This window comes from Limulus polyphemus, unplaced genomic scaffold, assembly GCF_000517525.1.
Source record: "Limulus polyphemus unplaced genomic scaffold, Limulus_polyphemus-2.1.2 Scaffold783, whole genome shotgun sequence".
Lineage (NCBI taxonomy): Eukaryota > Metazoa > Arthropoda > Merostomata > Xiphosura > Limulidae > Limulus > Limulus polyphemus.
Genome location: NW_013666393.1, coordinates 189,356 through 212,379, shown reverse-complemented (window position 1 = coordinate 212,379; position 23,024 = coordinate 189,356). Strand labels below are relative to the sequence as shown.

Sequence of the window (23,024 nt, the reverse complement as noted above, 5' to 3'; positions counted from 1 at the left end):
AATAAGTGTTCTCAGTGGACATTTAGCTGCTCAAAAACCTGCTCTTGAGTAGAAGTAACCAATCCAAAAGATTGAAATGAGCATTTGACCACAAGCTATGGAATAAATAAAGCTGGAGCTATGTTATCTGTACTGAAGCATCCAAGTCTGAATTGTTTGCCACAATCTACAGCAGCTGTTATTGCAAACAGGAAAATGATGTCATAGTCAACGTACAACATTAATAGTGAAGTATGGTAGAAGATAGTACATTAATAGTACACAACATGCTTTATCCTGTTTTTATTTAGATGTTTAAAGCTGAATAAGCATTGTATCATGTTTGCTTTGTCAGCTATCCTGTAGAGGGTTAAGTATTTAGATAATAAATGCACATGGTAATTACATTTACTAATTAATTTATTAGAAAGACAAAAAAACCTTCTTCATTTTATTAAAAACAGACACGAACATACAGAAAAAACAACCTGAAACCCTAAAAGGTCTTATAAAGGGATAACATGATACATCTTTTTTTTTCTACAAATCATGGTTTCTGACCAGCTAGTGGATTTCTCAGAACCAAAATGACAGAGTCACCTCTGAGAAACATCTTAGAAATATATCTGTCTTTATTTACAGGCTTTGCCTTCTTCTTTCCTTTTCCAGTTTTTGGCATTTCAGTCCACATTTCCTTCACATTCTCTAAAACCATGTTACAGTGCCTGATAAAGTAAATAACAAGTTTAATTGACATATTTCTTTCTGTTGGTTTTATTAACCTTAGAAATTACTAACTGCTGTAATAACCACATATCTGAAAAAGAACTTAATGTTTCAAACTTTACTTTTGAGGTGGTTTTTAGTATATTGTACAACAATTGTAAATGTACCAAATTGTATATTTGTCACTATTCCTAATTTTGAACTAGTGATAAAAAAGAAGGCAGCTAGTCAGCAGCACTCTACAACCCATGCTATGGGATTGACTGTCACTCTTATAACAAACCCCACATCACGTTATGGGATTGAATGTCACTCTTATAACAAACCCCACATTATGTTATGGGATTGAATGTCACTCTTATAACAAACCCCACATCATGTTATGGGATTGATGTCACTCTTATAACAAACCCCACATCTTAAAGTGGAGATTTTAAATATAGTTTATTTCATCATGCATATCAGAATAACTGCTTCCAATTCTATAAGCATGATTTAATAGTTACTTTACTTAACTAGTTAGAATTGGAAATCAAGATTTATTGCTGCAGGTACAGCTAAGCCTAGAGTTATGACATAAGGTAGTACTACTAGGTTATAAGATACTAAAGTTATTAAATATCATATTAAAATAAAGATTTATCACATGCATTAGCTAAATAAAGAGAATGTATCTTAAGAGTTGAAATTATTGTTTCTATTATTGATAACTGCCAAAGATGTAGTACATTAGTAAATTATTTTAATTAGCAACTAGTCATGTTGCACATCATAGCTGTGGTGCTAGTAAGTATTACTTAATACGGGATTTTTGTGGTAGATTGGTTATAAACGGTAAAATATCTTAACGCTATGTAAATATACAATTATTGTGTGTGTGTGTAGATTGAAAGTATTCATTTAGAAAATAAAGAATAGTAAACTTCAATATAGTTAGAGATATTAAGAGTAAAAAACACAAAACCCAACTTTTTTCTTCGCACAAGAAAAGGTAAAATCTTTGGTAACACAGTTACCATCATCAGGGCTAGTCTCTACAGTGCTAGCTTAACATATATTCAGCTACAACCATTACTGGGTGAGTCCATTTTTAAAACAAGAGGTGGAAAGTAAATCATATATATAAGGAATTACTTAAGTTAAATAAATATTCCAATAGGACATGTTGATTGGTCCATCGTCTCTAATTATACACCCACATATGTTTATAATTATACAAATACTCTCTCTTAAGTTCCTTTCCATGTTTGTTTATGCATTTCTTAACACAGAAAGGAACTTATTCAATACCACAACTTTCAAGAATGACAACAGTTATGGTGATGTAACAAACATTTCTGCAGTTTGTTTACATTTAGAGAACACTGTTAATAAGATTTATTTTGAAGATCCAGATTATGAATTATTTAAGAGTGATAGGCTTATCAAAAATATGGGTGATTTTATATAAGCAATGAACTTCAGCTGTTAAAATTAGAGAAATAAAATACTGTAATCAAGAGGTTGAATCTATATGGGGCCTAATCAGACAGATGAGGTCAGTGTGAAATTGTATAATGATATCATGGTTGTTACTAATAAAGATACTGATGCAATAACTATAGATGGCTTTCATTTGAGACATGTTGATTGTATGGAGTATAAACAATGATGGAAAGACTTCTCAAGTTAATTCAGTATGGTTTTCTATACCAATCAGTGGGGGATGCCATTTTAGATTTACTGTTAACCATTAATGAGAATATGGTTGCAAGGATTGAAGAAGGAACTCATTTGGAGAAAATTGAGTCCAAATTCTCACCAGTCTGCCCCTGATCCCCAGCAAGCTCAACCTCGGAGCCTACAGGAGAAGAATCATCAGAACCCATGAAAGACTCCACCTTTAATATCGATTGTTACAAACAAAGGAAAAAATGTAACTTTTCTGATTTATTCAATCTGGAAGTGTTTCCAGCAGTAGCAATAAAACTACAAACCTATACATGTTATGTATTTCTCACTCAAAGAAAACAAGTGTATATATTAGTTCAAATTCTCTGTACCAGTTTCAAATGGCTATTTACTTTCTGTAATTTATTCAACTACGTAACTCTTAAGTTTCAACCACAAAAGTAAATGCCTGGCTTCTATTTCAAAAGATACCACTTACCTATCAAAAGCCTTGACTCGTCCCAGAAGCTTTTTGTTGTTTCTACAGTTTATTAAAACTTGAGTATTATTTTTCACAGACTGGGTTAAAACTGACATTGGGCCAGTGTTGAACTCCTCATCTTCTCTCTTTGCTAATTCTTCTGGAGTCATCTCACTCTTGGGTTTCTGAAGAAGTCTAAAGAAGACAACAAAAACAACTTACTTTACATATGTAATCCTAACATGAAACTTGAATAGACTTTGAACAAAAACAAATGATGGCTGTGTCACCTATAGTCTGCAAAACAGTTTTAACTACTGCTATTCATTTATTTCAACCCATAATATTTTGGGAGTTGACAAAATATTATCATATTTGTTTATCTGAATAGCCTAACTGTTCAGACATCAGATATTTTTCTTCTGACTCTTTAAGAATAACAATACAAGTGCTTGCAACTTCACACTCTACATCCTCCTGGGTAAAGATTGCTTATAAACTTAACTCTTGTTACCATCTGATGTTTCAACTCTCTCTCTCTCTCAGTGTTCTGAAACATCCAGTGTTCTAGAAATCAATCTGTAGCAATACTGTAGAATTGACCTTCCTGATATGTTCTACACATCTTCTCGCATCATAAAATATGGCAACAAGGAATTGGCGGGTCATTCAAGGTTGTCCTTGTACACCCATCCTCAAGAAAAAGGAAAAATTAAACTGTTGGAAATAAAACTGTTGACAGAATTCTAGCCTGTCATTTTCAAACTTTAAATTTCTAAACTCTCATCCTATTACCTTCAAAAGAAATCAGGAGACTTTGTTTTGTCAATCTACCAGATAATCTTGTGAACGTCAATAAGATTACCTGTTACTCTTCTTTTTATCAATAAAATGTATATCAACCTATTCCCATAAGATAACCATTCCATCTCTAGATTCACTGTAGTAGCCTTTATTCCAAACCCTTTTCAATCATTCAACATTCTTTCTAAATACAACAAAAACTTTATACAGTAAATTCCAAGTGAGTCCAAATTATTGATCTGTATAATCACCTTTAAATGCTATATTTATTAGAAGTCTAAAGATAATAAAGGGTCTATTGGTCCATTGAGGCTGTTCCTACCACTACAAACACCAACCAGCTAGTCATTAAGATACTTAGCAAGCTTTCCATTAAACTTTCATAAATTTACTCCATTCACCACATCTGGAGGAAACACATTCCATAGGTTTGTTAGAAAACTAAAACTGTTGAAGACTCCTACCCTGCCAGAATATATATTTTGCCTCCTTGTCCTACCATTCTTATAACTAAGTACGAAAAAAAATGATGAAATGATGATATTATCTTAATAGTCTTAAAAACCTCAATTAGTTTTTGTTTGTTTTTTAACAGAAAAAAAAATGTCAGAGATTTTAGCTTTTCCTTGTGTTACAACCTCACTATCCCAGTATCATTCTAATAACTACTTAGAATCCTTCCCTACAATTCAATGTTCTTCTTAAGGTTAGGAGCTCAAGACTAAATACAACACTCCAAATGAAGCTTAACCAGTGATGTATACAATAAAGTGATAAACTCTTTACATTTTTTATTCTATATAGGCTATTCATTAAGTAGAAAAATGAAAAGTTTCAAACCTTTTACAAATTACTTCAAAGAGTGGGGGTGAAAAACCAGTTTTACCCATAATCGGAATAAAGATTTATCTAACCAAACATAACATTTGCTTCATGTTAAGCTTTTTGACAACTTGTCGCATCATTTGTAAGTTAATGTTAGTTCAGTATTGTAAACACACACACACACACATTTTTCTGCATTGTCACCTACCAAAAAGCAGGATTTAGTGGTTCCATTTCAATAGGAGCCAAAGGTTTTTTTTTGATTAACATAGTAGCTGACCATATTATTAGTAGTTTAACATCCAATGCAAGATATACTTTTTATAAATAAGAATTCCAATTTTTGACCAATCAAAATTATAAGGAAAAGTGTGGGTTAATTATGATATCTTCCATTATTTAGCTGGAAAGGCAACTAGTGTGAACATTCGTTATCCAATCATCCATCAATATTTGTTGGACATCCCTTCACAATTCAAAATTGATGATATCATAACAAATCAGAGACAAATTACCAAGCATTCAATTATAATTTTCCATAATTAATTATAACCACCTATAATATTATTTTTTTTAGGGATATGTCATTTTTGTATTTTTCATGGGTCACCAAACCCAACCAAGGTGAGCTTTTGTTAGATAATTAAAGACCTGAAACAATTCTTGGAATTTATTTAATCTGATAATAAACTAAAACAAGCTTATTGCTTGAAAATTGCACCAGAAAAAATAAAAGCAGGTGATGTTAAAAGATTTCCATGCACAAAATTTAAGTCATTAAATTTTGTGCTTCTTTGCTACAAATGTATCCTGGACAATAAAATATATAGACATAGAAACAATTCCAAACAAACACAACTTATTTGTAATGTTTTCATTTCAACTTATTGAAAAATGAAGGAAATATCACTAATTATATTCAATAATACTAATACTAGCAACAGCACACTGCTTGAATGCTTAAGACATTGATCAACCAAAACACCATAAACTCTGTCTTCTATAACACTGTTAAGGTTATTTCTATCAACTTGAATTATAGTTTAATTTATTATAACCAACATACATTACCTTGCATCTATATAATTAGAAGAGTGATGTGTGTGCATACATGAGAAGCTTTTTAAACTTCATTACACTCTGCAAAAATTAACTTAGAAGTAGGGAAGTACAAACATCACTACATGTAAGAGAGGAATGGTTGTATATAGTACTATACAGGGAAAGGTACTTGGGGAATGGATCTGTCATGCCTCATATTTCCATTTCAAACAGCAGTGTTTATGTGTTAAAGTTTTGTGTGCAAATTTCTTCATTTGTTTAGACACTCACAGCACCAACACAATAATTCTGTTAAGTTTTAATACGTGTCTCTGATACCCAGGTTTTGAAAGCATCACTTGATCTGATGTCTAAGATAAATTGATAAGTTTGTATTTTTTATCACACCATTCATCTCCAAACGTCTTTTGTACCAGAGGTGTTTGGTGGGTATCATATGTTGTGGAATAGGTATAACCCACTTAGATTTAACCTCAAAGCCAATGAGATGTTCTACACACCTGTAAGATTCATTCAGAATTATAAGAACCTAATCTCTTACATGGCTAGCCTAGGAAGGTCACTTAACTGTGTTAGTTACTTCAAATACACAACACTGCCTTTACATTTTATAAACTTTATGCATTCAAATACAAAATACCACAACCAGAAAAAACATTCTGTATGAAAAGTACGAGTTTCCTCCTAGTTCAATATAATTAAAAGCCATCTGTCACCTAAATGCCCAATACACCAAATAATCTAAGCCCTTTCTCAATTCAGCAGTATCCCCCTCTCCGCCAGCAACAAATAAGACCAAGGCATTGATATCATCAGCAAATTTAAACAGCTTATTGACCATTCCTTCTTTCTATGTCATTGATGCAAATAAAAAAAGCAAAGATCCAAACACTGAGCCCTGATGTTAATCCAGTTCAACCAATCTCTATTTATAACAATCCTTGGCTTTTTTTCTTCCAGCAATCTTTTTGATTCAAGGAGACCAATCTTCCACAACCATATAAATAATTTTTTAACAAGCCTTTTGTACATCACACTATCAAATCACTTTTGAAAAACCAAATACACCAGATCCACACATTTATATTCATCAACATAAGTAGTAACCTCTTCAAAGAGCATCAAAAGATTAAAGCAACATTTTTCATTTGGTTACTATCCAACATAAGACTTTGTTAAACATCTTATCAGATTTTCACAAACTTTACCCACCAATGATGTAAGGCTAAGTGTAGGTCACGTTCAGTTACATCCAAAACTTAACTACTTTAATATCAATGTATGTTAATAAATTTAGCATCAAAACATAGTTTATAATTCAAATATTAATATTATTCAAGTTTTAATTTATAATTTCAAAAGGAAATATTTAAATAAATTCTTAATCTGTACCTCAAGTCACAAGGTGTGGTGGCAATAATATGTAGAAATGCATATTATATATACTGAAAGGCCAGAATATAGAATTTAAACTTCTTTTTACTTTATTGAGATGTCACTATCTTTTTTCAATTTACATGACAAACCCCTCCCATATTTTCTGCCTTTTAAGAAATGTCTGTAATTCTCTCTGACATTTTTATTGGACATGTTTATAACCAATAGATGGAACATACTCTAAACTACATAAATCAGATTAACATCTTTTGTTTTAGCAAACAAAACCAATAGTTCATGAGGAGAGCTAGATGTGTTTAGACTAAAGATGTGACAGGATATTTAACCTGCCTGTAAGTCAGTTAGAAAGCCAAATAAATTAAAGAAGTTTTGGGACATTCTATTTTAGTGTCTGAAAATTAAAACAATATTTAGCAATTTAATGTACTAAAACTACTATTCTTATAAATGTTAGATCTTTCTGCGATACGCTCTTTATTATTATTATTATAAAAAAATATAATTATAACTAATTCTGTCAGCCAGTACTGTCGAAAGCTTCTAAGTTCTAGCCAAATAATATTAATAATAAAATTAAAATAATTTGATGACACATCACTGTAATCACGCCCTAGAATCTGTGTTTTATATCATTATATTTCATAACATTATTTATTAAACTGTCAAGCAGAAAACTCTATTTTATATAACTTTATTATGGTACTTTTTCGTTTTTTGATCCGATTTTAAGTTCCAACCTCTACTAGTTCTATGTAGCCTTAGGTTAAACATGCAAGCAGTGTGCCCACATAAACATCAAACAAGTATTATAAATACATATATACTTACGACGACATTTTTCAATTAACTGGATAGTTTAAACAACGGAAATTCTGTAAGCAAAATTACAATCTTCAAGTTCGTCTGTTTTTCCTGAAACTGAGAGGCCTCAAACTAGCGATTCACTCACCGTGAACTTTTCTAAGCTTATACTAGCTAATCGTGCTCACCCCCTCTAGGTAAATGCAAGAATTCGTTATAAACATAGCTTTTTTTTTTCTTTTTTTTTCATGAAGTATTTTGCTCTCGAACCAGTTTGGTTATGATCGTTTTCGCTCTTTGGTCATATGGTTCTTTCCACAACTCCTTCGGGGTTTCGGTGGTCATAACCAAGTTTAAAATAGCACGAAGGTAAACATCTAGTTGCCCTGCAGTAGTACATTTTTGCCTAAAGTCAAGATGTGCAGGATGCACAATACATAAATAACTAGAAACAACATTATTTTCGATAACACGAGGTACAGTTGAATGTCTATATAATTACTTATAGCAATAAGAGGCCTATTGACAATTTGGTCAATATGATGGCGTACTATATATGTTGTTTTAAGATGTATGCTGTAAGGATATAGTCCGTTTTCCCAATCGTTCTCAAAAACACTTCTGTAAACGAGTTCTCAGCCTTAAACTAAAAAAACACAGCTACTGTTCATTAGTGCCGAAACGACTCACTAAGAGAATAGCGTATAAAATGAAAGAAAAGCATTACGAATTTAAGAAGTTTATATTAAATGTTATGACGGGAGACTTGGAGGAATATATACAGTACAGAGGAGTCGGAATATTCGACTTATATAACAACTTTGAATTATATTATTATATTAATTTGCTGGGGGGGGGGGCATGCTCCAAGACCTCCTAGGTTGAGCTACCTCTGGCAGCACGGGAACTGTTTTTTAGCAGCTCTTTATACTTTCAATCTCTCATTGTAAAATTTGCATGTCTAGCCAAGCACCTCCATAACTTCTTCTTACACCACTGCAATGCACACACACACCTATATATATATATAATTTTAAGGATGAAAAAAGGGACCTGTTTCTTCATTACGGCCACGTAGTTAGGACGCTTGTCTCGCAATCTGAGGGTCGCGGGTTCGAATCTCTGTTCCACCAAACATGCTCGTTATTTCAGCCGTGGGGGCGATATAATGAGACAGTCAATCTCACTCTTTGTTGGTAAAAATGTAGCCCAAAAGTGGCGGTAGGTGGTGATGACTAGCTGCCTTCCCTCTAGTCTTTCACTGCTAAATTAGGGACTGCTAGCACAGATAGTCCTCGTTAGCTTTGCACGAAATTCAAAACAAACAAAAGAAAAGTTAAGTTAGTGAAAGTGAAGTTAAACTGCATGAATGCCGATTTAGCCGAAGCGGCCAATTTGTAAAGTGAAAGTTGTACTGTTTGTATTATAAAAGCTGAGATAGAGAAGAATAATTTGTCATGTCATTTAGGTTCTAAAGTAATCGAACCAGACTTTGTGGACTATTGATGTATAAGAGAATTATTTAAAGCTCTAGATACAACTGCAGTAACCCATAGGGTAACATAACTGAGTTTATCACTGATTGTATTGTGATAGAAGAAGAGAGAAGACATAATTCGTCTTGTCATTTGGGTTCTAAAGTAATTGAACTAGCTGGTGTAGACTTTTGATTAAAAGAGAATTATTTATTAAAGCTCTAGATTCAACTGTGGCAAACAATAGTGTAACGAATTTTTGTACATACGTTTGACTTGTTTGAATATATTGTTGCGACATCGGAGGTCACGTGACTAGTATCACGCCACGTCCTTCTCGAACGTTCACGTCCCTTCCTTAATTGTCGAGAACCTACTAGATAAGTCGTAGTCTTGTATATATAAACCGGTAAGAACTGAACGTGAGGTAAGGAGTAATTGAATGTATGCTGACAGATTATTGTTGAGCACGTGAGACGTTCGTTGTGAATTATAGCGTTTGTTATAGAGCGACTGTTGAAATTAAGTGTATCACAAAGTTGTATTCGGAAAGAATAAACCAGTTTTATTTAAGAAAGGACTTGTATCGGTAAAGTTTCTTCGGTAAGAATTTTTACGGAAAATTAACTAACGAATGGAGACGTAACAATATATTATTTTAAAACAAATGGATTGTGTGTTGTCTATATATTGTTGAAATTTATCACGAACAAGTCACAGACACCTACAAAACATGATACAGATCATATGCACCCACATTACTAAACTCTAAAATAAAAATAAAACACTTACAACCTGCCCTTACAATTCAAGTACTTATAAAGCCTTCCCTTAAACTCCCTTAAATTAACTGCATCCACCACATCTTATGGCCTGGTATGGCTAGGTGGATAGGGCACTTGATTCGCAATCTGCGGGTTCAAATCCCTGTCCCACCAAACATGTTCACTCTTTCAGCCATGGGAGCATTCTAATGTGACAGTCAATGCCACTATTCGTTGGTAAAAGAGTAGCTCAAGAGTTGATGGTGGATGTTGACGATTAGTGACTAGTTGCCTTCCCTCTAGTCTTTCGCTGCAAAATTAGGGATGGCTAGTGTAGCTTTGTTCAAAATTCAAAACAACATCTGAAGGCAACCTATTCCAAAGACCAACCACTCTTCTAGAAAAACAAAGCTGTCTTAGCTGAACATGGCTTCTACCCTGAGAGTTTATGTCTACTTCCCCTAGTCTTACTATTCTCAACATAAGTACGATAAAATATTAGTTTAAATCAAAATCACAGTTCAAATGTTATCTTCATAGTCAAACTATTGTTTAAGTCCAAGTACTTAAATCTTTGAAGTTTAAAGTAAACCACACACTTCTTAAAGTAAAAGTTAAAACAAGGAAAAATCAACAAAATTAAATTCAAAAGCTAAAAATAGCTGTTACTTTTACAGGGGCAAACCTTGATACTGTTACGACAGTGGAAGTCACGCAACGCTGGGAGCATGCGCGCTGGAGTTTTTAGAAGGATCGTGACTTAGCGGGCAACCTTACGAATGCCCCAGCGTTTGCAAGACGCCCTCTTTTTTCATATATAACTGGAGATAGATTGAGGTAATTAAGTCAAGCGAGCAGTGAAGTCTTCACCATTCTCAGCACTTGACAACATAACTCTGCAAACAACTGACTATCAAGGCTAGCTTCTTAATCCATGTGGATGTCTCCAGGTGAAGTAATGTCTGAAATCCATTGTTCAGCCAATACATCTGTGATAGATTGTGTTCACATGTAAGCCAATGATTAACTTCAATTCACTTGATGAAGTAACCAATAAATATCGATTACTATTCCCAATTTTGGGCAGAGAACTAGCTGTTATACACTAAAATTTTCTCTCTCTCTCTGTTTGAGTTTTCATTGACATAATTAATTTTTCCTGTAGAAAGCGTACTAAATACAATGTCTACATTATAGTTCATCATTTTTACGAGCATGTGAACCAGAAAAATTGCCTCAGCACATTAGTTATAGTCTGCAACACTCCCTGGTGCCTTCCAGCTTTTGTATTATACAAAGTCTGGAAATGTCCTGCCTTAGAGCTCCTTGTACCACTAGTTGTATTACAGCTTTGGTACCATCTGTTGGTGATTCATAACAATGATATAGAATATGCTATCCTGAACTTGTAACTTGCTAAACAAGTACCATATTTCGGTTACACCCACACTACATTTGACAGTTTGTGATGGGTGCATCCTATCTTGCTACATGGCTAGTAGCTATCAATTTATGTATTGGGATGCTCATCGAAACACAGAATTGTCATTTCTTGTGTGCTATGACGCATTGCTACATCCATAGTTTTAGCCACTACATGACATCCAGGCCAGGATTTTAACATTCAATGAATGGGCATGATTTCATGGATTGGAGAGAGAATTTATGAGTATTTCTGTGCTGCTGATTCAGTTGGTATTTTACAAAGGTATTTGTACTTTGCAGTATTGTGAACATGACTGGATCTGAGGTAATCCAAAACGGTAATGATTGATGGTGATGCTTTATTCTTAAATTTTTACATTCAATCATTTCTCTTTTAGGAATCACATATAATATTACCAAAATATACTCGTAATGCTCTAATGTTTAACCTTTAAGATATAACACCCTACCATTCTCAATCTCATGCTTTGGTTGAAAGGGCATTGCAGACTGTCAAGTGTATTCTTTCTGTTTGTTAACTCTGATCAAAATGATTTGGATGAACATCTACCATATTTTATGATGGCATAACAAGCAACTGAACAACAGTCAATTAATTGTTCTCTAAATCTTCCGAGTTTGGGCGAGAAGTACAGCTCCTAGTGGATCTTATGTATGCCTGGCCAAACAAATACAGAGGTACTACAGCGTTCAAAGAAATGTGTGAAATGGATGCTTTCTGCAATAGCTGAAGTACATGGGCTCAATCGACAGCAGATTGGTAAAAAAAAAGATGTATCTCTAAACTCTTTTGGAATGAATAATCAAGTCTGTTGATTGAGTATGGCTGTGGTATGTACCTGCAGCACGAATTAACTCAGTTCTGGGTAGCCCAATCTGTATCTTGTCTGTAAGCAGTTCAAGGAGTGAATTAAAAGTTACAGCAATCATGCAGCACATGCATGAGGCTTGAGCACTTAATCAAACAGAAACTGTACACCATGGATGAACCTTTTGAAAACTGGTTACTGTAGGAATCAGAGGTGTATGAGTAATTTGATTTTGATGGTGAGAGTACTGTGTCACATGATCTTGACTTAGATGATGAGGAAGTGGCTGTAGTATTACAAATCTGACTGTAATGTGAGGAGTCAGATGAGAAAGCACCACAAGAAGAGCAGTCTACCTGCTCTTATGATCAGTCTAGATGCCAACGACGACCTTCTAATCATTATGGCTGGGAACAGCTGTTTGATCAGCAGTAGTGACAGTCAATTGATTGAAAGAAAATGGTGTTACTTGCTTTCTGAGCCGTTAAAGGATGATGTTCACGATAATATTTATTCACAGTACATTATGTAATAACCGTTTGATTATTCTAGAGTTATGAGAATAAGTTGATTGAAAAACTCAACAACTGAAAGGACGTTTCAACCCTTACTTTCATACTTAACGAGCAATATTTGGTTGTCGACTATCTGTATGACACTTTACGTTAGTTTCCCGATCTATTTAGTTGAAACGTAGAGGAATTTCTGTAGAACAGATTGCATGATACTCACTAAATACAAAGCTAGGACAGAGATTGTTACATGAAAACCTATATAAAGTTAGGGTAGGATTCAGTTGTTAATGTTAACCAAATATTCTGGTAAATACGTTGAAAGGACTTTAAAATATTTGCTTTCTAGGCACTCATGATAAGTTTTGTGACAATTTACCTATAAAAACTTCCTGAGTGAGCTCGCAATCTTGCATGTGCTATGATGATTTGAAAGACTGTGCCTGATGACGGTATATACCAGTCTTCCTGAAAAGCAACCAAAAAGATGTACTATAACATAGCATGAAAAATTAACACAGGCTGTATAAATCAGCTGAATCGTGTAACATTTTGCTAGATGTAGTAATTTTATCACGACCCCTAGAAATGAGAACCGATGGAATAAATATAGCAGCCTCACATTACTTGGTGGTCACGAGTTTGAATCCCGTTATTGTGCATCAGCTGCAGTGGAGTTATAATATAACAGTCAATCACACATTTCGTTTGTAAAAGAGTTGTCCACAAGATGGCAATAGATGTTGTTTGTTTGTTTGAAGTTAACCACAGATATATCTCTGTGCCACTGAGAGGCTGCTTTTTGTGAGGCAAAAGTAGATTTTTACGCATAATGAAAATGTTAGTAATTTCATATATATACTCTGTTATTTTAGCTGTACACAAAACTTTTGTCAAAATTTCATCTAATAATGCTATAAAATCTACATCTACATCTAAAAGTACACCATTACTCTCTGCATAACCTTTCAGATGTACGAGGATGATGGTTTCCCAGCACCAGCTTCAATGGTTTTATCACACAGAAATCCATAAGCACTGCATACAGAAACGTCACCAGTGTGTCTTCATGTGAAATAGCATGAATATCCATCATATTTCACTCACCAGTTACTTGAGGTATGTCATGGTTTAATGGAAGGTATGACTGAAAACCTTATCCTAGTGAACCCATACCCTGTTGGCCTCATTTCCTGATAGAGATCCTTCTTGATTATGTTATGTACTGTTGCCTGGGACACGTGGCTAGTTTTGTCACTAATTTTTGTGTTTCTCACCTATTCCAAGACACCACACTTTTCTTACTCTGACTGGGGTATGACTTGCTGCTGGTCTCTTTTATATTTCTTTGTTTTCCAGTGCCACTAAGTACAAAGGCTATCCCGATCTTGGGAGTGCTAAATCCTCAACCTCAACACGCCTTCATGATCTAAATGTATACGGATATTATGTGTCGGAAAGAGCTATTATATATCTTTCTAAGAAGCAGCCAATTTTCGGTGGCATCATACTATCTATTAAGCACCAATTAATGCAAAAATGTAGTTCTGATCCATTCGGTTCCAGAGCAACTTTATGTTAGCTATGGTTGTCACATTACTTGCTGATTTGCATATTAAAACCATTTTAATATAACGTACGAAAACCTCTGTAGTTAGTTCTAATTGAAGAACAGATACTCTGATGTTTTTATTACTGTACAGTCTGCAATAGATTCACTTACATTACTCCGTGGGTTACCACAGTTATATCTCGAATTTTATATAATTGTCTCCTTTTCATAAAAGTCCACACAGACGGGTTCAATTACCTTATAACACCCTTTGACAAGATAAATTATTCTCATTTTCTCTCTATTACATTGCGAATCTCACTTTAAAATATCACCTGTTATGGCTAATCACTCACACACCGGCTAACTTCACGTTTTCTAACTCTTTTCTGACTGAATTTTTACTTTCACTTCACTTCACTTGCTCTTGCTCGGTCACCTATATATCTTGTCTAACTGAGGCCTGGAATTTTCTAGAACCTAGGAGACACTATAATACAACAATACCCAATTGGCGAGAAAAATACCGAAGGTTCAAGTAATGTGACGCTAACAATGTTACTAAAGTCTTGTACAACAGTCAACTGCATACACAATGTATGCCTCCTACAGAGTTACGTAACAAAATTTGTCGTAACTATCGCCTTGAAAATAATTACTTTAACTCTCTTATTATAAAAAGTAAATAATCGTTCAATATTAAATCACCAAATACATTAAATAATAATTATTCAACTAAACAGTCTTGCATATCCAACATATATTCCTGGTGATATGTGTCTCATATCATTCACAAAAGTGACCCAGTTTTCATGTACTTTATGCTCGAAAACAAATAGATAGGCTTTCTGAGTCAAATCTTTAGGGCAACTCAGCTACAATTGTACTGTCCCTTCACCGAATATGTCGTCATTCAAGTATTCTGTTACATCAAACGATGGAACACCTGATCTCAACATCATATATTGTACCTCCTGTTCTCGAGTCCAGCCATTATAAACATTTATTTGCATGAAACATGAAATGGTCCATGATTTCCTTAGCAGTACCTCTGAATGTCAGCAAGCTAATGTGTTTCTAGCTACCACTTGACAATGGTCATGCTTGCAGCAGTGAAGCCGAGGATCTAATATTTTCAATACAATAAAGGAGATTAAAAATGAAACCATATTGATTTCAACATTATCTGAAACTTTGAACATTACACAATTTTTATTTGCTCAAATAATGCTCCTAAAGCACGGAATAATAACAAACACAAAGCAAATAATGTCCTATAGCTTTACAATTAGGACAAGAGGAGCTTAAGTTAATTCATTTTGTTGATAGATCTAAAAAACACGAGATAAACTTTCAAACTGAAGACGAAACTAAAAATATTCTATAGTGAAAACTATCTAGCATTAATGACATTCGAAAGATTAAAAGTTTGCCCTTCTATTGGTTATAAATGATATAGTATAAAACCTCAAAAAGATTTACTTACAATTTGTGACAAGTAGATCTGACTTTTTAGCTTATTGCTCCATTAACAAATAAGATTGAAAGATATAAAAAGTAGAATTTGTCTTAGTAATATCTGTATTATAATGACCAATTCACGTTAAATCTCGTACTTCAGAGACGGACGGTAAATAAATTAGAGAAGAGGGAAGACCCAGTTAACAAATGTCATGATTATCATAATAGAGAAGACTGGGGATGTTTTAGAAAATGTTTCCTTAAAAAGCTTAAACTTTATGTAATATTAAAACTTTTTATTAACTATGCTTTGATCCAAGTTTATTCGTATACATTGATAATAAAGTTGTTTATTAAATTTTCAATGTAACTCTGCAAAAGGTCGTGACATGCACGCTCTGATCTATTCATAGTAAGAGGGTGAAGCAGTTTAGCCAAATCACTGCACTGAACCCAGACCTGTTAACAAACTATACTGCATCTGCTGCTAAGTTTAGACGACATTGAATACTTGGAACCTGATTAACTCTGCAGCTAGAAAGCAATAGTAGCAGAGTTGTACCAGCAATTTTACCAAGAAGAGAACCAAGTCATCTAGTGGGCAAAAATAGATGAGAAACGTGGTGGCTACAAAATCTCAGCTGTGTAAATCAATGATCCGTGACAATTGTAAAATATAGCATAACCCAGTACGATTGCAACAGATTGAAAGGATATCTTGGTTGATAAGTTTGTAGATTAACTCCCTTGTGGCTTCAGTTTAGTTGACAGAGTGAGTGACACTTGTAGTGGTAACTATAATGGCTCCGCCAGAAACATAGCACTCGAGTGCGCCAATCCCACGTTAGAGAAATCTGCAACAGATAGCGCCACATAAGCAAAAATTTTTAAGTAATTCAATTTGGTTTGAGTGATTTCCAGCAGATTGGCAAAGGTACCCCAAATCTGCTCCACTGGCTGCACCAAAGATGCAAATGGAAAAGCATTATGACCCACACCACAAATGAAAAGGAATACAAGCTACAGATGTAGACAGTTTGGTTACTTTTGCCATAGGTGGCCCTTCCCTTTACCTACAGATGAGCCAAAACATTCACATAATAGATCAACAATAGGCTCAGGAAAGAAGAATAAGCAATGAAAGCTGTTAAACCTATTAATTTAAATTAACAAGTCCTGCACCAGGTTTGGTTATTGATCTGGGAGGAAAATGGAGTCTATCTGTTTATGCAGGTGCAGTGGTTGGTACAATATTTACAGAGCCGAGTATGGCTTGGTATGTGACTGTGAAATTACACAGACATGAAGCAGTTTTTATTGACACAGGTTCAGTTAAAATTATGTATGGTTTCTGGCTTCAGTTTTAAACTTGCTTGTCACAAATGGAAAATCATGCCTAGACTTTTGAGTGCAGTCTGAAGTGTGCTACTAAACAACAGAATATATATACGACTGCCATAAATTAAACACAATTTGCATTGTAATCCACTTGATGCATGTTCCATTAGCGACTCAAACGTAGCTGATGTAGTAACATGGGTATGATAAAAATTCATATAAACCTTTTTAAGTGACAAAAATAATTTTAGCCCTGCATTCTTTGTCTAGTTGAACTTGCCAGTAGCCACAGAAAATATCTAGTGAACTAAGGCAGTGGGAGCCTTCCAATGCTTTAAGATATTTGTCAGTGAGTAGCAATGGCAATGCTTTAACACGTTATCATTCTTACCCCTATGAAGTCCACGCAAAACCTTCGAACACTTCCTTTCTTTTATACAATAACTATTAGTGATGACAAGACACTCTTCAAAGGCTGAATAATCCCATCATGCAGCATCCAATTTATTTGCTTCAAGGAAGCTTGTGTGGCCATTGCCCTATAAGACATGCATCGATGTATCTGTATCATGTTCGATAAGGTCCATTCTTCCAAATGACCTTCTATTTCAGGGAATGTTTGTTTGTTTTGTTGAATTTTATACAAAGTTACTCTAGGACTATTTGTGCTAGATATCCCTAATGTTCAAATTTTAGGCTAGAGGGACATTAGCTAGAAAACAACACTCACTGCCAATTCTTGGGCTACTCTTTACCAAAGAATAGCAGGAATGACTGTCACATTATAATGCTCCACTGGCTGGACGGGTAAGCACTTTGGTGACAGGGTTCGACTCCATGATATGTGAGTCGAGTGTTCTAAGCATCAGCCATGCCAAACCTTAACTTTGAGCATAAACCTCAAGAATATGTTTCACATAACCAGATAATTTGTGATTATAGGTTCCTAGATTACAAACTATTAGTTTTTCTGAGCATTCTTCTTTATTCATTTTTACAATTCATACAAGATACTAATCAGTCTAATTTATTTATTATCACCTTTTTTTTTTAATATTTCACTTGATTTATGTTTGGTATTCAGATACACAGATGTCCTACAGTTATAATTTTCCAGAATACACAATCAATTCAGACTGTGTTATGCAAAGGATAAAATGTGGCAAAGAAAAAACATTGACACAAATGTATAATATATGATTATTACTAGCTGTTTAGGCAGTAAGGAATTGTGACTTCTTTGAAAGATCAAAACAGAATTGGGTCTTATTATTATACTGCCATGTTAGGCAGATCTAGGTGCTCATGTAGTACTCCAGAATACCTATGTCAACAATCACTCCCATTATACATACTGGAGATTTTATACTAATTTATGCCCCCCCGAGTGGCACAGCGGTGTGTCTGCGGACTTACAACGTTAGAAACCGGGTTTCGATACCCGTGGTGGGCAGAGCACAGATAGCCTTATGTAGCTTTGTGCATAATTAAAAACAAAGCTAACATACTAATTTATACAAATAACTGCACCTTTCTCCAACCTCAATATGAACTGCACCCCAGGGAAGTAATGATAGAAAACAGAGTCAATATACCATAAGTCTTTACAGAGTAACTGCTGAGTTGTGACATACAACTAGTGCAAATTTACAGATCTTTAGGTCCTATTTATGAGGACGTTAATGAATATCTGTATAAACATTTTGAAAACTTGCCTTAATATATTTTTTAAAAGTATATTATTTTCTAGCCATTGAAGACTAAACTATGACAGTTCTTCAATTATGACCTAGATAAATATATATGTAACTTAACTACTCTTGTTCTATGAGGTTGTGGACAAGATTGCACCATGTGTTTGTTAAACTTCCATTAATATGTAAATAATTCGAAATTTCTGTTTTCTTTCAGTTCCAATGGGACATGGAGAGTCACTCAAGTAAATAACTCAGTTGCAGGAAGTTGTGATGTTTCAAAATATATGGCTGTTTTTTTGTTTTTTTTTTGTTGACAAATAATGTAATGACCCAGGACTTCACTGCCTCTACTCTCAAAGATGGATGGTTTTATACCACGTGTACGAGATGTGTGGCGTGAGTATCCTGGCTTTTTTATGTTATTGTACTTTTGTATTTAATGCTAGGATCTCTCCCATTAGACATATTTTGTACGATATTAGCTTTCACCGAAGTTTCGTTTTGGTAAAGCTTTTGTCAGTTTGTTATCAATCCTGTTAAGCAGTTCTCAGTTTTACTTACAGTTTGTTTTCATTTGAACTTGCAGGGTTTTTATTTTTAGAGTTTATCTTTCTTTTCCATTTAGCTAACAATGGGGCTGATACCCTCTTGCCAGTTACACAGCAAACATTTTCCCTTGAATAAACCCACACTCTACGACAAAATATTTGTCAGACTTCTTGTTAACCCAATGTATGTAGGATAGTCCATTGCACCAAAACCGTATTGGAGAATTAATGTTTACTATAATCTGAAATTACTATGTGTATCTTCACGAAATTGGGAAAGCTTTTAATAAACGTGAAAAGTCTGTTGTACATAAAAATCAGAACTTTTCACAAAGTATTTTTACTAAAAACTTGTCTGTGAATTTATTCTGACTAGTCGGATTGTAAAGTGTTTATTATTTTACGAATAAGAATCCTTCCTTTCATCTTTCATATTTGTCCTAAAGAAATTACCATAACATTAAGCAGTCTACCAGAAACTACCAAAATATCTTTATCTCACAATGAACAGACTAAAAAAATGTTTAAAAACACTTCATCCTCTGATACGCATCAGCTTTTTCAAAATAACAAATCTGTTGAAAATAACAGTGACCTCATAAATCGTACAGATAACGATGAACACATTGTTAATCTTTCAGACATAACTCTCTCTGAAGCAGAACTCAGTCTTCTTAGTAAAGGTCTCAACTTCTGCCCAAATAACAGCTATGTTAATGATCCCGAATTTCTTCCTAACCTTCATGAATTCTCTAGAAAACTAGGACTTCGCGAATTTTTTCCCAATAAACTCCACCCTACTGAAAATCAACACACACCAAACTTTAAAGAAAAGTCTTTATGGAAACCTCCATCAAACAGAGAACCACATTTAGAGAGTTCTATTAAAGCAATAGAAAATGACACAATACAGACCTTGAAATCTTTCAAGCAATGTCCTAATAATATCAACCAAAATTAAAGAAGTGTTTTAAACACTCTTAAATCGAACAACGATATCATAATAAAGCCAGCAGACAAGGATGGAGCTATTGTTATTCTTAACAATGATGACTATATCACGGAAGCTAACCACCAATATTGGACACTAATTTCTAAAAAAGAAACCTCACATGATCTTACAACTCAGTTAATTAAGACCATAACTGATAAGCCTAAATAACTCCTTCAAAACAGTAAAATTAACAAAGAGACATTTCAGTATTTGATACCCAGACAAGCTTTTCATAGTAGATTTTATCTTTACCCAAAATACACAAACCAGACAATCCTGGCCGATCGATAATTTCTAATATAAACATGGCTACTGAAAAGCTGTCCGCTTTTGTTGACCAACATAGAAATGTATTCCCTGTACCCTCCCCTCTTACATAGAGGATACTACTCTTTTTCTTGACATCATAGAATATATTAATACTAACGGACAGTTACCACCCAACAGTCTTCTTTGCACGATGGATGTTTCTTCCTTTACACCAATATTCCACATGATGAAGGACTACAAAGTCTGCATTAAATCTTTCTAACCAACCAGAGTCTCCTACAGTAACTGATCTTGCCAGTCTGGTTTTAACTCTGAACAATTTCGAATTCAATAACGAGCATTAAATTCAGGTTAACAGTACTGCAATAGGTACCAAAATGGCTCCCAATTATGCCACCATTTTTTGGGTCATATTGAAAACCAACTTTTACAACTAAGCCCTGTACAACCTCATACATGGAAACTTTACATAGACGACATATTTTTCATTTGGACAGCCGGTCTTGAATCACTTAAAGAATTTATCTCACATACAAACTCCTTCACCAAACAATCAAGTTTACCTGTGATTACTCACCTACCGAGATTAACTTTCTTGGGGTCAATATTTTTCTAAAAGACGGAATTTTACACACTGACTTGTATAAAAAAAACTTATAGACAAATCACAATACCTTCACTATAAAAGCTGTCAACCCTCTAACACTAAACGAAACATTACCTTCAGTCAAGCTCGTAGAATACAGAAAATAAGCTCAGATGAAACAGACTACAGAAAACACATCAAGGATCTAAATCAAACCATATTACAAAGAGGATATAAAGATACCGAAAGCGACAGACAAATTGAAAAGGCTAACAGTACTCAGCGGAAAAACATCCTAAATGAGAGCAATACTAAACTTTCAAATAGAATTCCTCTTATTATCACCTATCCGTTTAAACTCAGAAACGTTTCACGAATTCTGAAAATAAAAATTCATCTCCTACAACTGAATGATCGCCTTAAACAGATATTTTCTGAAGTTCCCGTTGTCTCCTTCCGAAAAAGCAGAATTCTAAAAGATATCCTTCACACAAAAGTGAATTACATCCCACTCAAAAATGGTTGTCGTTCATGTAATAAAGCCTGTTGTCAAATCTGCAAGTTCATTTGTTTGTTTGTTTTGAATTTTGCGCAAAGCTACACGAGAGCTATCTGCGCTAGCCGTCCCTACTTTAGCAGTGTAAGACTAGAGGGAAGGCAGCTAGTCATCACCACCCACCGCCAGCTCTTGGGCTACTCTTTTACTAACGAATAGTGGGATTGACCGTCACTTTAAAACGCCCCCACGGCTGAAAGGGCGAGCATGTTTGGTGTGACCGGGATTAGAACCCGTGACCCTCAGATTGCGAGTCGAGCGCCCTAACTACCTGGCCATGCCGGGCCTGCAAGTTCATAAAAACCACTGACTCATTTTCTGACAAGCACAATCAAAGAAACTAAAATATCCAAAGAAATTCATTAACGATGTTACTCTCATCGGCATTGAAACCGGATTCAAAACTAAAACAGATAGAGAAATAAAATAACCAAATTGAATTGCTTATCTAAACACTTTTCAACCTTTCGGAATTATTCTAGATCCTTGAATCAGTGACCTCAGTTCATTGGTTTCATCTCTGTCAGAAAAATAATGTTTATTCTTTGCTTAAATTTTCCATGTAATGTGAACGCTAAATTTCCTAAAACTTACTATTTATTTAAAATACTTTTCCATATCTGTTTTAATAAATTGATAAGTATAACATATCTTTTTCAATCAGTATCCAGGTGTCACCTTTATTTTACTTAAACACTTAAGTATAGTTTTAAATATACACATATTTATCAGTTTCTAAAATAAAATATCCCTAACACCTTTTCACATATACTCGGTTACATTATACCGGAAATGAGATGCTTACAACAGTACATAGAGAAATAGACTAAACATTTCCTGGAAAACCGGATGACCTTCATGACGTCACTAAACTCCCTTTATATATATCACACATTCGATTACACCACTATTCGAAATCACTCGGGTTATATGGTTTTTATTCATTTCTCTTATTTCATGTAGTTCTTATCTTCAAACGTACAATTGTTAACCTTTTCCTACTTATTTTCTGTAAGTTTATGGTTTTAATGTTGTACTTGGTACAAGTTCCCTTGTAGAACAGCGGTAAGTCTTCGGATTTACAATGGTAAAATCAAGTGTTATGATTCTCCTCGGTGGACACAGCATATTGCCCATTGTGACTTTGTCATTACAAAACATAAACTTAATACTTACTTGAGCCCCAATACTCCCGTTAAATACCATAAACACAGCGAGATGTGATTAGCCTTGGGTCGTAGACATCATAGATATAATTAACACTAGCTTGGCCAGTCACTACTCTTTATC

At 34.3% G+C, this 23,024-nt stretch overlaps 1 protein-coding gene across 1 annotated transcript; it reads right to left on the bottom strand.

The window, feature by feature from the left end:
* Window positions 1-416: 416 nt before the first annotated feature.
* Window positions 417-7,912, bottom strand: LOC106460510 (small nuclear ribonucleoprotein Sm D2). The gene is made up of 3 exons (XM_013920221.2): window positions 7,754-7,912; window positions 2,855-3,031; window positions 417-704 (listed from the first exon to the last, which is right to left on the bottom strand). The coding sequence occupies exons 1-3, from the start codon at window positions 7,759-7,761 to the stop codon at window positions 527-529; spliced, it is 363 nt and encodes a 120-aa protein (XP_013775675.1). The 5' UTR covers window positions 7,762-7,912; the 3' UTR covers window positions 417-526.
* Between the last annotated feature and the right edge of the window lie 15,112 nt (window positions 7,913-23,024).

Excerpts from the sequence above, each read along its gene's own strand:
- LOC106460510 (XM_013920221.2), bottom strand. Across the intron at positions 705-2,854 it reads CGAGTCAAGGCTTTTGATAG|GCACTGTAACATGGTTTTAG; the intron begins GTAAGTGGTATC and ends TTACTTTATCAG.